The 13,445-nt window shown below is 36.2% G+C and overlaps 1 protein-coding gene and 1 long non-coding RNA gene across 2 annotated transcripts in view; one reads left to right on the forward strand and one right to left on the reverse strand.

The window, feature by feature from the left end:
* LOC113448626 (uncharacterized) overlaps nucleotides 1–3,456 on the reverse strand; it is an 81,744-nt gene extending 78,288 nt beyond the window's left edge. The window contains exon 1 of the long non-coding RNA XR_015742251.1: nucleotides 3,375–3,456. This is a non-coding gene — a long non-coding RNA (uncharacterized LOC113448626). The remainder of the gene's footprint in view (nucleotides 1–3,374) is intronic.
* Nucleotides 3,457–3,627: 171 nt separating this feature from the next.
* The window catches only part of ELL2 (elongation factor for RNA polymerase II 2), a 41,077-nt gene continuing 31,259 nt past the window's right edge, over nucleotides 3,628–13,445 (forward strand). The window contains exons 1-2 of the mRNA XM_026719264.2: nucleotides 3,628–3,863; nucleotides 12,479–12,526. Coding sequence (XP_026575049.1) covers nucleotides 3,732–3,863; nucleotides 12,479–12,526 — 180 coding nt within the window. The 5' untranslated portion in view covers nucleotides 3,628–3,731. The remainder of the gene's footprint in view (nucleotides 3,864–12,478; nucleotides 12,527–13,445) is intronic.

Here is a 13,445-nt window from a genome sequence, read left to right on the forward strand (position 1 = left end):
ATCAGAGATTAAATTTGAACTAATATACAGAATTGGACATTCATTAGGCATTGGATAAAATGCTGGACTTATTTGGAATGGATAAAAATTAACATTAACACTACGGAAAAGAGAATTAAAAAAAACTTTGAAAAGAAAGTGATATAGAGCATCACCTAATGGTTAAAGATTTTCCTCTTTTATGTTTTTATGGAGAATTACTGGTCACATAAATATTTGAAAGAGAGAAGAAATGGAATAAAAGATTATTAATACAACAAAAAACCCAGTTTTTTTTTAAAGAGGGCTATAGTAAAATATAAAGGAATACAATATTTTGGGACTGCTGGAGGTTGACTGTGATAAGAAAATAGAAAAAAGAGAAAGTGAGAGAAACGGAAACTTTTGGCAAGGACTATGGTAGAAAAATTTGATCATTAATAAAGAAATGGAAGAAATAAGCAAAGGATTTAAGTCGGAGCTGCAAACTGTGAGAGGTATGTTAAAAGAAAGAATGAAATTGCTGAACACAATGATTAGTAAAGTAATGGCGTTGCAGCTTGTAGAAGAACAAAGAAAGTTCAAAGATGATGAGTCGGAAGAGGGAAACAACAGTACAGATGAATATGGAGAACAAGGATCATTGCCAAAGATATAAAAGGATTTAAAATAGAGACATTGACAACAGAGACAACAAATAAAAGAGATAAGGTTCCCAAGATTAAGAAGAAGAAGGAATTATGTAAGAAGAAACTCCAAAAAAGAGAACTGGAAAGGGTGGGGAAAACATGGCTGACAGGAAGAGGGGAATAAAAAGAATACGAGAAGGAAAAAACAAGAAAGACCGGGGAAACTTAGAAAAGGGAAAGCTGGCTAAAATTAAAAGAAATAATAAAGCCAAAAAATTTAGAGATAAGGGTTAGGGATTCTATAAAGGGGATACCACATGGAAATGTATACTGGTATTTAGTCTAAAACTTGCTGGGAAATATTTTAGGATTGTGTATGTATGTATGTATGTATGTATGTATGTATGTATGTATGTATGGTATTCAGCTTTGTTAGGGTATTTTCCCACGTCATTATAGTTGTGATTTTAAAGTTGTAGCAACGTTTCGGCAGAATCTCACCTGCCATCATCAGGCTTCTGTATTGTGTTCGTCTGTGAGTCAGACTTTTACAGTTGTTTCAGTTTTCAATTTGGGGCTAGCCTACTGCTGTGCCAGAATGGTTTTTTCTTCATCCTGATTGGTTGGGAGTCTTGGTCTGTGTTTATTGGTCTTGGAGTTTGCTGTGTTCTGCTTGATTGGTGTTTCTAATATCTTCTGTCTGTTTTGTGGCTTTTTTTGTCTTGGTTGGCTGGCAACATTGTGTTCCTGTATTGGAGGCTTTTAGTGCAGCTTGTCTCCAAGTAAATGGACAGCTATCATTTGTTATATATTTATATATATATATAAATGTGTGTGTGTGTGTGTGTGTGTGTGTATACAAATTGTATATGAATTATGCTGTTATAAGCTCTTTCTTTAGAGGATTAAAAACGGGAATGGAAATGAATTAAAATATATAAACTTTGGCAAAGTGGAAAGGAAGAAAAAATATGATTATTAATGATTATAAGTAAAGTCAAGATAAAATAACATATATTAAGAAGTTATTTTAGCAATTTACTGGGGGAGATACTTTAAAATATATACATTTTAAAATATACAGTTGATTATTTAATGGATTTTAGAAGTGTACAATGAGAGTATTTTATTATGATTAAAGTAGGGGAATGAAAAATACCATGTGGATCCTAAATATATTGACTTTATTTTACTTTTACTCTTTTTAGATTGTTTATTATATATCGGCTTAGAGAAAATGAAGGATAATATTGATTTGTAATGTAAAATAAAATAAAATGGAAATAATAGGGGATAAAGAATTGAAAACCTATGTGTGGATGAAATGATATTGATACTGAATTAATGAATTAAAATATGAAATGCAAATTTATTTAAAGATGAGTGAAATGGATAATGATATGAGATGATATTATATAAGATTAATGGAAATGAAAGTATGACTATGTACAAGTGTTATAATCCGAAATCAAGTTGCTCAGGGGAAGAGATGTGTAAAATTTTTAAAAAAATAGAAAACTTTTATAATAAAAAAAGAATGGTTGCAGGATTTGTGTTTGGCTAGTCTAGAGAAAAGAAGAACTAGGACATGATAGCAATATCCCAATATTTCAGCAGCTGCCACAAAGAAGATGGGGTCAAATTAATCTCCAAAGCACCAGAGGGCAGGACAAGAAACAATGGTTGGAAACTAATCAAGGAGACAAGCAACCTGAAATAAACTTATCTGAAATGGGGTAGACTAGAGTTTCCTGCTTGAGCTCTATTCTATTCTTATTCTTATTTTCATCTGATATAGCTGAGTCTGTCATATCAGAGAAATTTTCCCAAGAATGAGGTTACTTTACAATAAACATGTTTAGTAGTATGAAAGTAATCCAGTAATCCAAAGCAGAGGGGAGATTGCTCTGTGGTGTCTTAATACTTGCTATAACCCCCCCTTCCCAAAATACACACTTTAAGAAAAGATACGGGTATGCATTTGTATGTACTACTGAAAAAATGAACCATGAGAGTGCACTCCTAGTTTAGCCTGCCTTGCCTATTTTCACCCATGTGAACCATGTACATGAGGAAACTCTTACTTTTTGCAGCAAAAAATAGTTTTATGACACTTTAAGTACACATTATCAATTCACAAAAGTATGCACAATGATACAGTTATTACTTTTCAAGGAATCACAACGTTTTTTCATTAAGAATGGTTTGCAAAGGGAAGGTTGTACACACAACCTTGTCTAGTCAGTAAGTCAATCCACACTACACACTTATATCAGGGAATAATGGCACCTGAATTCCAGAAAGAAAAACACACCACGCAGAAGGCACTCTTCAGGCATTCAACTTTATATATAGTAGTCCTAATCACATAAGGTGTGGTGCTGCTGTAATAAAGGGGAATGCTGCTCTGAAGTTCAATCAGAAAAGAGCTGTAAAGGGACCTTGGAGGCCTTCTAGTCCAACCCCCCTCCCTGCTCAAGCAGGAGACCCTATGCCATTTCAGACAAGTTGACCCATTTATTTTATTTAAAATTTTAGAGATCTGCTCTAGAAGGAAGCTAGGCTGCAAAGGCTTTACAATTGATCCCGACATCGGAGTCGTGATAGAAAAGGGAGCCCACATAACGCAGGGCAACTCAGACCAAACGTACATAATGCGTCTACAAGTGACTCAATCCTAAGCGTCAATAATGATTTAAACGCGATCAAATACTGTATGACCCGACGTCACCAAGTAGCCCCACCTCCCCCCCCCCGCCCGCTGACCTCGGGTAAGCTCCTCAGCGCGGAGTCTGAAAGAGCGGTGGGCCTGGTGCCTGCGCGTGGGGCGGGTCTTGTGTGCCACGACCAGGCTACGGGCCGGGCGCGTGGGGGAAAAGGGGCGGTGCTCCTGGGGTGTCGGGGTAGGGGCGGCGAGGCTGCTGCTGAGCTGAGTGGGCGGGGTGCCGCGGTGGTGGTGGCGGCGGCGGCGGCGGCGGCGGCAGCGGCTGCGCGTTGCCTGGTACGTCAGCGGCAGGATGGCTGTTGCTGCCGGAGTGGCTACAGGGGCAGCAGCAGCAGCAGCAGCCTCCGTTGGCGGCTTCGCGGCCCCGGCGGTGGCTGTGGGGCGGGAGGTGGCGTAAAATGGCGTCGCTGCGGGAAGGGGGCAGGTATGGAGTGTCCTGCGGTAGAGTCACGCAGGACAATATCACGGTGCTGCATTTCAAGCTGACCGAGACCGCCTTTCGAGCACTGGAGAACTACCAGGGGAGCAAGGTGAGGAGAGCCCCGGGTAACCTGGTCTTAGCCGCCGAAGTAGGCGACGCTTCGCCTGGATAATGGGGTCGGTGACCCTCTGGGATTCCCCTGGAGTTCTAGAGAAGCGCGGAGAGCGAGGACCTTTCTTTAAAAGAAAAAGAAAACTAACTAATGGAAAGGGGCAACAACCTTTCTCCAGAGGCAAAGGCTGAGTGAGTGACTTGCCTCATCGGATGAAGCTTGGAGGGAAGAGAAAAGGTTGAGGGGAGGCAACTGCGGGAGACACTTTTCGATTCTCTTGAAGAGAAGGATCTCCTTCGGTTTCCTTCTATGGCTGCCCGATAAGTCCAGAGCCTTAACTTTTCCTAAAGTCTGTTTCTCTGTTCTTCGATTTTTCCTTACGATCTCTTTTTATTTTAAATTTTTTTAAAGAAACCTTTTGCGGGATACAAAGTTTCCCGAGCCGCAGCTGCTTTCAGGCAGGAAGATATGAAGGGTGACACTGCCTGGGGTTGATGCCATCTTATAAAAATGGCATTTACCCAAGAAAGTCGCCTTTCTGGGTGTCGGTGCCAGCTTGTACCTCCGGAGCTAGCCGTGACCAGTGCCGGCCGTTCCCAGATGAAACCGATTCTGCTGAGTTGTCATTTATTTATGGGCTTTGCTCTTCTTCTGCCTCTGGCTGTCGCTGCCATTAAATGTCTGTGGGATAAAATAGGTTGTGGGGACATTCAGGGACTCTGTTTTTCTTTTTGTTTTTATAAAGCGTGTTCCATGGCTGAATTTTTAAGTGACAATTCTAACACTGACAGATTTATTGCACGTCATTATAATGATGTCAGAAATATTAAATCTTCCTGCCATCCGGACTCCCTTTTCCCATAGGGTTTTTTCTTGCTCTCTCCCCCATCCCCATGAGAAATCTGTGAGAAATCGAAATGGGGCCAAATTGTGTCACTTATTTGAAGTGGCATTAACAGCTATTCAAGTTTTCAGTGCAATATATTTAATTTGAAAAAAAGATTAGATATTAAGATACATTAGCTTCATATATGAGTGTCTGAGGACACTTTTAAAAAAAATGGAGATCAATCAGATCAACAAAATGTGACCTGTAGGATCTGTGTTAATCTTCTTTTGTAGAAATAGGAGGCAGGAGAGTTGCTGATCTCTTTTATTATCTTACTGCAGCTTTCCAGTGGGAAGTTGAACCCTCATTTGTGTTTGTTCAAAGCACATTAGAGTTCCTGTGTGCTACTCTGTGCCCAGCAAGAAGGATTAAGCTCTAATTAACTGGTATTTTAACATGGAATTTCAAATTAAATTTGCTTCCCTTTCTTTTTGCCTAAGTTCCTTTTGTTACTGGCTTTGGGGGATTGTTGAATTGCAGAGATTCTAGGTCTAGGAAGAAGGGAAGGTACTGATCAAACTTTCTTCTTTTATTTTTTAAATACTCCAGTCATTTACCAGCAGGCTTTTCCCAAAAGGGCTTCCCCTTTAAACCTTCTAAGAGCAATAGATAAGCTGAGAACATAACTAAACCAGACAGAATTTAAATAACAGGTTCTTGACAGATGGCAGACTATTCCCCCATTCTCCACCCTGTTTTCTCCTAGCTGTTCTTCTTGCAGAAAGATGAGTCAGACATGGTTTTCTGAGAATTGACCTCTAAGTTGTGCCTTTTTGTATGACTAATAGTTGTTTTTCATAATAAGCAATCTAAAATAGTGAACAAAATAAGCCTCCTTCAGTGATGGCTCTTCTGTAGTTGTGTGACTGGGTCAGCTTTCTTTCCCCATTCAGCAAACTATAGCCACTCTGGGGTATATATGGAATAATTACTGAGTACATCAAGCTCTTTCCCTTGTTAAGCATGAGTGGAAATTATTACTTATGCCAAATAATCCTTACAAATCAACTTCAGATTGGAGCTTTAGCATATGATATTGAAGAATTGAAACTGTAGCTATTCTTATTTTACCATGAAACTTATATTCAAGAACAAGGCAGTTTCAGAAAATGTTGTATGTTGTTCATATTGCTACCACATTTTCTTCCCTTTATTTTTTTGAAACTAGAGCAGTTTACGTAGATTTCTAAATCAAACATTTAAAAAGAAAATCAATTCTTAAAATTTACACCATTACCGATATTTTTAGTTTCTTCTATTTCAGCTAAATGAAATGTAACGTAAAAAAGTTTTTTTCCCTCTGTCTTAAAAAAACAGTTAATACTTGTATCAGGAAAATCTAATCTTATTGTACTGCGTATTTGGTTAGCTTTAAAATTACTATCACTTCACTTCAGATTGAAAATGATTGTCTTCAAATTCCTTTAACATTTCTATAATCAAAGGTATTCTGCATTGTCATACACTTGGAGTTATTTTTTGAAGCAGTTTATTTTATAGAAAATAAAATATTGAGAACTCTTCATATATATGAAATAACTAATCTACATAAAAGTAAAAAATGTAAACAATATTTTTAGTATCCTATACAACTTTGTTCTGAAATATATAGTTTGTTAAACAATTCAGTTTTAAGTGTTAAGAATATATCCTAAAGCAGGAAAATAATTTATTTTATCTGAAGCAGTGGCATGGGTTCCACATTTATGACTACATAAAATGCTAATCTCAGTTTTCTTTTATAGAAAAATAATTACATTTGCCTTGTAAAATTTAAAATGATTAATTTAAAAACTGTAAGGATGATAGGGAATCTGAAGTATTAGAAATTATACTAAGTGTACAATCTTTTCTACATTGGGGAAAAACTTTAATGATATTTCACTCTAGAACATATTTCAGAGAATGCATATATAAATCTATACTGTAAATACAATGTTTATTTCCAAATATTATAAACAGGTTCCTTAACTAGTTGAAAAACATAGGATGACCATCTAATTTGTCTTATAAAATTGTATTAAAAACTGAATTTTTCAAGGTGTAATTTTTAAAGAACTTGTGATATAAATGGACGCACATTATTTAGACAGTTATCTATAAAGCTATCAACTAGTTCTTGATAGCTTAAAAATGACCAATTTCTAAGTAATAGTCAGATTTAGCCCTGCTTATATTTGAAAAGATAATTTACATTAGTAGATTGACTTTTCCATTGGCTGAACTAATTCAGCGGCAAAATATTCTTAAACATATAATAGAATAGGAAGAAATAATTCCTATAATTAAATGCTATATATAGTAGGAATATATGTGAACTAATTTTGTTTATTTGTTGTATTGCATTTATTATGGTCATCCAAGAGTCATAAAAGTCTTAATTTAACACTATTGTAACCAGACATATGTATAGCCAGATCCCAATAAATAAATTATTTAAAACAATATAAAAGCTTAATATAAATTCCTTAATTTAATAAGCACTCATGCCTCTTATTAATATGGCACATTGTACTTTCAAGAGATGTTAACTGAAAGGGTTACGTTCAAAATAAATGCTACCACTTTTAATATGCTTTATAATACTATAATATAGCATAAATAACATAAATTGAAACTTTCACATTATTGTCTTACAAATGGGCAGTATTAGCTATGAAGTGCATATATCATTTATAGAAACTCAAATTTTTAAGCTATGTTGAAATGTCATCTGTGTAATGATTAATAAAGTAAACTAATACTAATATTAATACATCATAGTTTGTCTTATATTTGACTATCTCTCCTCAAATAAAATTTTAATTTCATTTAAATATAATGATGAAAGTACCTCTATGATCAACTCATTTTATGTTGCTAATCTGTGATCAGTCTTGCTATATTAGTATCTAAGCATTATTCTAATTAACGCTATTCTAAATAGTGTAATCATTCTCTGGAAGATAAGCCTCAAAATAAATGCTGTCAGAATTTGATGAATGTCAGGGCTTTTTATCATCTTATAACTATCTGGTAGTTATGGTCAATACAAAAAATACATGTACATCTGATTTTCTACCTTTTATCCTGGCACTGATTAAGTTTCTATGTAGATTTCTGGGGCCAAATTCAGAATTCTGTTTTTGAGCTATGATCCCTAAGTAGTTACAGACCAAGCTATCTGAAGAATCACTTAAACATGTAGATCTCTGTACTCTGGTATTCAAAACTGTTTTAAATGTCATAAGTGTAAATGGGATATGCTTATTCGGGGAAAGGAGTTACTCCCTCCCACTGAGTATACATGAGATGAATATGGCAGGGACAAATCCGTATTTACTTTTGATTTCAAGTTTGTATGCAGGTGGCTTCTCTTATGACTAGCTAAGGTAACTTCAGTCACTCTGCTCTATTTCCACATATGGCCATGATCATTATTCCAGAGCTACCGTGTTTCTCATATAATAAGGCCGGGTCTTTTTTTTTTTTTTTTTGAGCCCCCCCAAAATGTCTAGGCCGTCTTTTCAGGAGTGGCTTAATTCCCCCCCCTTTGCATCTTCAGGTGGGCGGGCGGCACTGGCTTGGATATTGACCTCGGCGTTAGTAGGGCACTTCGTATTGGGCTCAACGAAGGCAGCACCATATCTGGGTGTGCAACAAAAGAACTTCCTAATGGCAAGCCCCACCACCATTCCCCGCATTTCACATGTTTTAATATAGGCCTTAATTTGGGGGAAGGGGCTTAATTTCATTTCATGCCTATAAAACATGCTGGGACTTCCTATTGGGGGAGGCCATATTGTTGGAGAAACAGGGTAGTCAGAACAGAGAAGCTTCCAAGAAACAGGGCAGGTGTTCAATTGCCCCTAGTCAATCTGGCTGATACCCTAGAAATTAAGGGAGATTGAAGGGAAATATAAATGCGCACAAGGGGGGGAGAAGGAATTATCCCCGCCCCACAAGTTACAATACCTGTATTTCCAGTTTTTTTTATTCTTATTAATCTCAAGTTGTTCTGGAAGCCATTTTAGCAGACAAAATGTGTAATCACTATTCAATCAAGCCTGCTCTATTAATGATTGACATGCAGTCAGGAGAAGAAGTTCATAGTTAACTTTTTAAAAAAAACTTGCCTTGTGGGAACGGTTGGCTGCCTGTGATTCAGAAATCTGGATTTTTGTTTTATTCATTAAATAGATTTATATAGACTTGTGATTGAGCATTAGATTTTCTAACAACAAAATCTATGGAATAAAGGCAAGAATCTGTATTATTTGTACATTATTTAAAAATATTATTTTCTAAGTTTCTGTGGATTTTATAAAAGTATCCTACAAATAGATGCAAATAGGGTTAGCATTTTTTACATACATTGCCAAAAGCTGGATGATGCTTGAGAAACATAGTTATGGCAGTTCTGCACATAATCTATTGCAATCTACTGCAGTGCTGTTGTCCAGTTTCCTAGTGTTTATGTGATGGAATGTAATCCAGAGTTGCAGGAGGGAGGGGCTCTTTCCCAGTTTGGAATGTCTGGGAAGCAGGAAGAGGGCAAAGATGGCAACCCCTCCCCCAGGAGTTCACAGAATGTATCTAATTGTTATTGCAGATAGTTGCTATAGTCTGACAAGATTCTGCTAATAGCTGAACAACACTAAAGAGCTACTCAGAAGTAACTCTACATGTCATTCTTGGTTCTTTGGGCCTGATAGTTTGGGTACATACATCTATATTTTCATTTTAATAAGGCATGTAGTTGAGCAAACAGAATCAGAATTAATTGAAGGAACAATGCAATTTTTCAGTTCTTGAGTTTTGTGGAAATGTCCATGTAGCTTGGTTGGTAAAAATACAGAATTCGTTTGCCGATGTTTTCTTGCCAAGGGTTTTTTTCTACTTCCCAATCTAACCTGCATCCTGAGTATTTCCTGATAGTCTCCTGTCCAAATATGAGTCAGGCTGCCTGACTGAATAGAATTTATTTGTCAAGAGTAGCCAAGGTCAGCTATTTGCGCCCATCAGCCTAGATTTCTTTTATTTTGCAACATTTTTAGAGTGGTTTAAAATAGCACAATCACTTTAAAATGTAATATTAAATAGAGCTGACCAAAAGTGTGTTTGAAAGCTCTGCTTTGCAAAATGTACTGTATTCGTCTGATTGAAATATTCCTCCATAAAGGATTAAAGAAACTGCTTTGAAATTGTTATTTCAAAAACTGACTCTGATTGTCTGAACATGGGTGTCCATGCACAGACAACACTTTTGTTGATGCACTGTACAAATCTAGTGCTAACTGTAAAAAGGCCATTTGTCTTGAGATTGGGGGCACTATGCTCTAAATACCAGCTCAAGGGGAATAATAACAGGAGCTAGACATTTCTTATCTGGTTGGCTTCTTTCAGTTTTTAAAAAGCTACATTTTTATGGGCTTTGCCTGATCTAGCAGGCCAGTTATTTTCTTAAATATGCATAAGACTAAAGTGTTAATTTATTGAAATTTGTCATATAAACAGCATTTCTTCTTTACATTCAGATTAAAGTTGAGTAGAATGAGAAGTTTTGGAGCCTCAGAAATGTGAGGCTGGGAGCTGCGTGGAGGCTGTGTACAGGCATAATCACTTTTGTTTTGGTATCCCAATTCAGCTCTCTCCACTGACAGAGCTGCAGGAAGAAGTTGGAAGGATACAAATATATTTTATGAAGGTTTTTTTCTATAATAAGCTAGTTAAAGAGTTTTACTAGTTTGCTGTAATTGAAAATCTACATTTTCTAGTGTTGCTCTTGAAGCCAAGCCAGATGAGAACACATTTTGCTCATATACTCAGCACTGAACTATGATTTAGTGTTTTATATATATAAAGCTGACCTTTAAGTAATGTAGTCTCTACTATCCATTTTCTTATCTCTGTCATTAGTTAAATAAAGTTGCTTGGATTAAATTCTATAAATTTGCCTTTTTCTAAGATAGCTTATACTATAGCCGTGATGGCGAACTTATGGCACGTGTGCCAGAAGTGGCACACAAAGCCCTCTCTGTGGGCACGCGCATCATCACCAGATGCTCTTTTACTTAGAGTTAGGGTTAGCCAGCCAGCTAGCCTTTGTGGGCACTGGAGTGCAGTAAGAAAAACAGCCAAAAAGGCCATTTTTCAGACTTTTTTTGGAGCTTTTTCAGGTTACTTTCCAGCGTTTTTCAGACCATTTTCTGGCTGTTTTCTGGGCCATTTTCTAGGCCACTTTTGGGCCATTTCTGGCCAAAAGCCCCAAAATGGCCTGAAAACAGCCCCAAAACAGCCTGAAAACTGCCCTAAAAACATCCAAAAAAGCAGGCATGTGCACGGCAGCCAGCTGGTCTTCGGGTTTCTGGTGCTCTGGCACACACGCATGCACACGCATTCCAGTTTGGATACTCAGTGCTGAAAAGGTTCGCCATTACTGCATAGGTTTAAAGCTAAGGAGAGGAGAGATTACTTTTTAAAGTAAACTTCTTATAATTGATGTTTCCTAATACTATAATTTTAACAATACCAAAATATATTTTAAAAATCATTTTACAGCTATTGAGTTATTGATTGATTGATTGATTATTTTTATGAAATGAATTAATTGAGGACTACTGTGGACTACTTTTTTAAAAGAAATAACTAAATTGGTTAATAGTTTTTGTTATTCTTATTAGGGCTATTTAAATTCTTCGAAATAGGTGTTCAGAATATACAGTTGTTTTAACTGTTTTAATTATTAAGGAAGCTGTTTTTTTCAAGCTCATACAGCTAACATTTTGCCTAGCAAAGGAATTAATGATGGGGAGACAGACAGGAATAGCTTCTAAAACTGCTGTTGAAGTCAGGAAAAAGATGTAGCTGTGTTAACATTTTGAGAAATTTATTTTTTTCTTCAATATATTGCATTAATATGAAAGGCAACAGAAAAATTATGTATGCCACCCAAAGTGAATTCTAAAGGGTGGTTATGGAAATCAAAATTTGGTATATAGAAATCATTTGCTATTTCATAGCCTGAGCTTTGTGTTAACAAAATTATGGTTCAGGGACAAATTGATTCTTTAACAATTAAATATTGTTGTTTTATCGTTTTTTGCATTGAATGAAGAGCATGACTTTTAGTATTTTCATAATAAAGCCATTCTTTCTATTTTATTATATACATATAATTTCCAGTGGTTTGATGCACAGTTACTGGTTTCCTTTTACCACAATAGATACTGTATATGCAGTTAGGTAATGAGAGAGAGGGAGGGAGGGAGGGAGGGAGAGAGAGAGAGAGAGAGAAAGAGAGAGAGAGAGAAAGAGAACACTCTATTTCAGTTTAACAAGCCATTTACTATTTAATATTTTAAATGCTTTCATTGTGTGAGCATTCTAAAACTAATAATATATTATGTGTCTAGCAACTATTCAAATAGATCCTGAATTAGTTAATATTAATAGCAAATCATGTAATGTTCTGCTTGTCTTTTACATTCAAACTAAATGAATTAAATTTTATTTGTTTTGCACTGCTACAGTAATTCTGTTTTAATTAGAAATACAAATAATGTTATTTCAGAGATTCATATCTAAAGTCTATAATTTAGAAATTATTTTAGTATATAATTTCTTATGGTATCTCTTAATATACTTCTGTTAAATATGCATTATTTACATAATCCTTTATAATGTTTTGCTAAAATACTTTTTACTTTTTAAGTTTGTAATTATTTTGCTTTTTTTCCTTTAGAATTTAATTCCTTCTCGACCTTCAATACAATTTCAAGGGCTTCAAGGGGTATGTATATTTATTAAGAAAAACTTATCTACGTACAAGCAGTTTATATTAAGTAATGAGCTACATCTGTTTTAAATTATTTAATGCATTGAATAAGCCATGTATTGTATATTTGAAAATATTTCCTAATTTATAATCTTATTGTGATAAATGATAAGTACAACATTTGATTTATTCATGTATTAGATTTATGTCTGAATTTTGTCAGACACTAAACATAATGCTTCTCATTTACTTCCAAGAACCCTCTAAGGCAGTGGGCTGCGAGAAAATTTTGGTGGTCCACAGAGAAATGTTACCCCCAGAGCGTCCCCAAAGCAATTAATCCAGGCTGCTCTGGAACACAAGGCTGCGCTGCCCACATGGCCCGTGGAAACCCTCCCCGCCCACTCACTCCTTACCTGGCAAACTTGCCTGCTAAGTTGCTATTTTTCCTTTTATTATTTCCCCCCTGACCATTACCTGTTCTGTTGTGCTGGGAGATTTAGATTAGCTAGAAAGCAGGCAACTGTTGCATTTCTTGCTTTCTAGCTAATCTTTAGATCTTCGGCTCTTCTTAAGCGGAGCCAAACCTCCTTTAGGACTGAAGCTTCTGTTATTCAGTGCAGGTAGCCAATGGCAGAAAGATAGCTCTCTGAATGAATCTGTGATTCTGTAAGCAACTCAATCTGCCTGCCTGCTTTGCCTGATTTTGGGTTGCTCTTTTTTTATAAAAAAAATAATAATCAATATTTATATAAATATTTATAATACTTACATACAAGCCATGCCCAGGCAGTCACATGACCACCAAGCCACACCCACAAATTAGGCCCTACCCAAGAATCGGTTGATAAGAAATTTGAATCCTACCCCTGCCTCTGTGTGTGTGGGGGGGGGGGGCAGGGTTAGATCAGATCTCTCTCTCTCTCCCTCTCTC

Source organism: Pseudonaja textilis, chromosome 2 (assembly GCF_049901715.1).
Source record: "Pseudonaja textilis isolate UNSWEBS1 chromosome 2, rPseTex1.2, whole genome shotgun sequence".
NCBI classification, from domain to species: domain Eukaryota; kingdom Metazoa; phylum Chordata; class Lepidosauria; order Squamata; family Elapidae; genus Pseudonaja; species Pseudonaja textilis.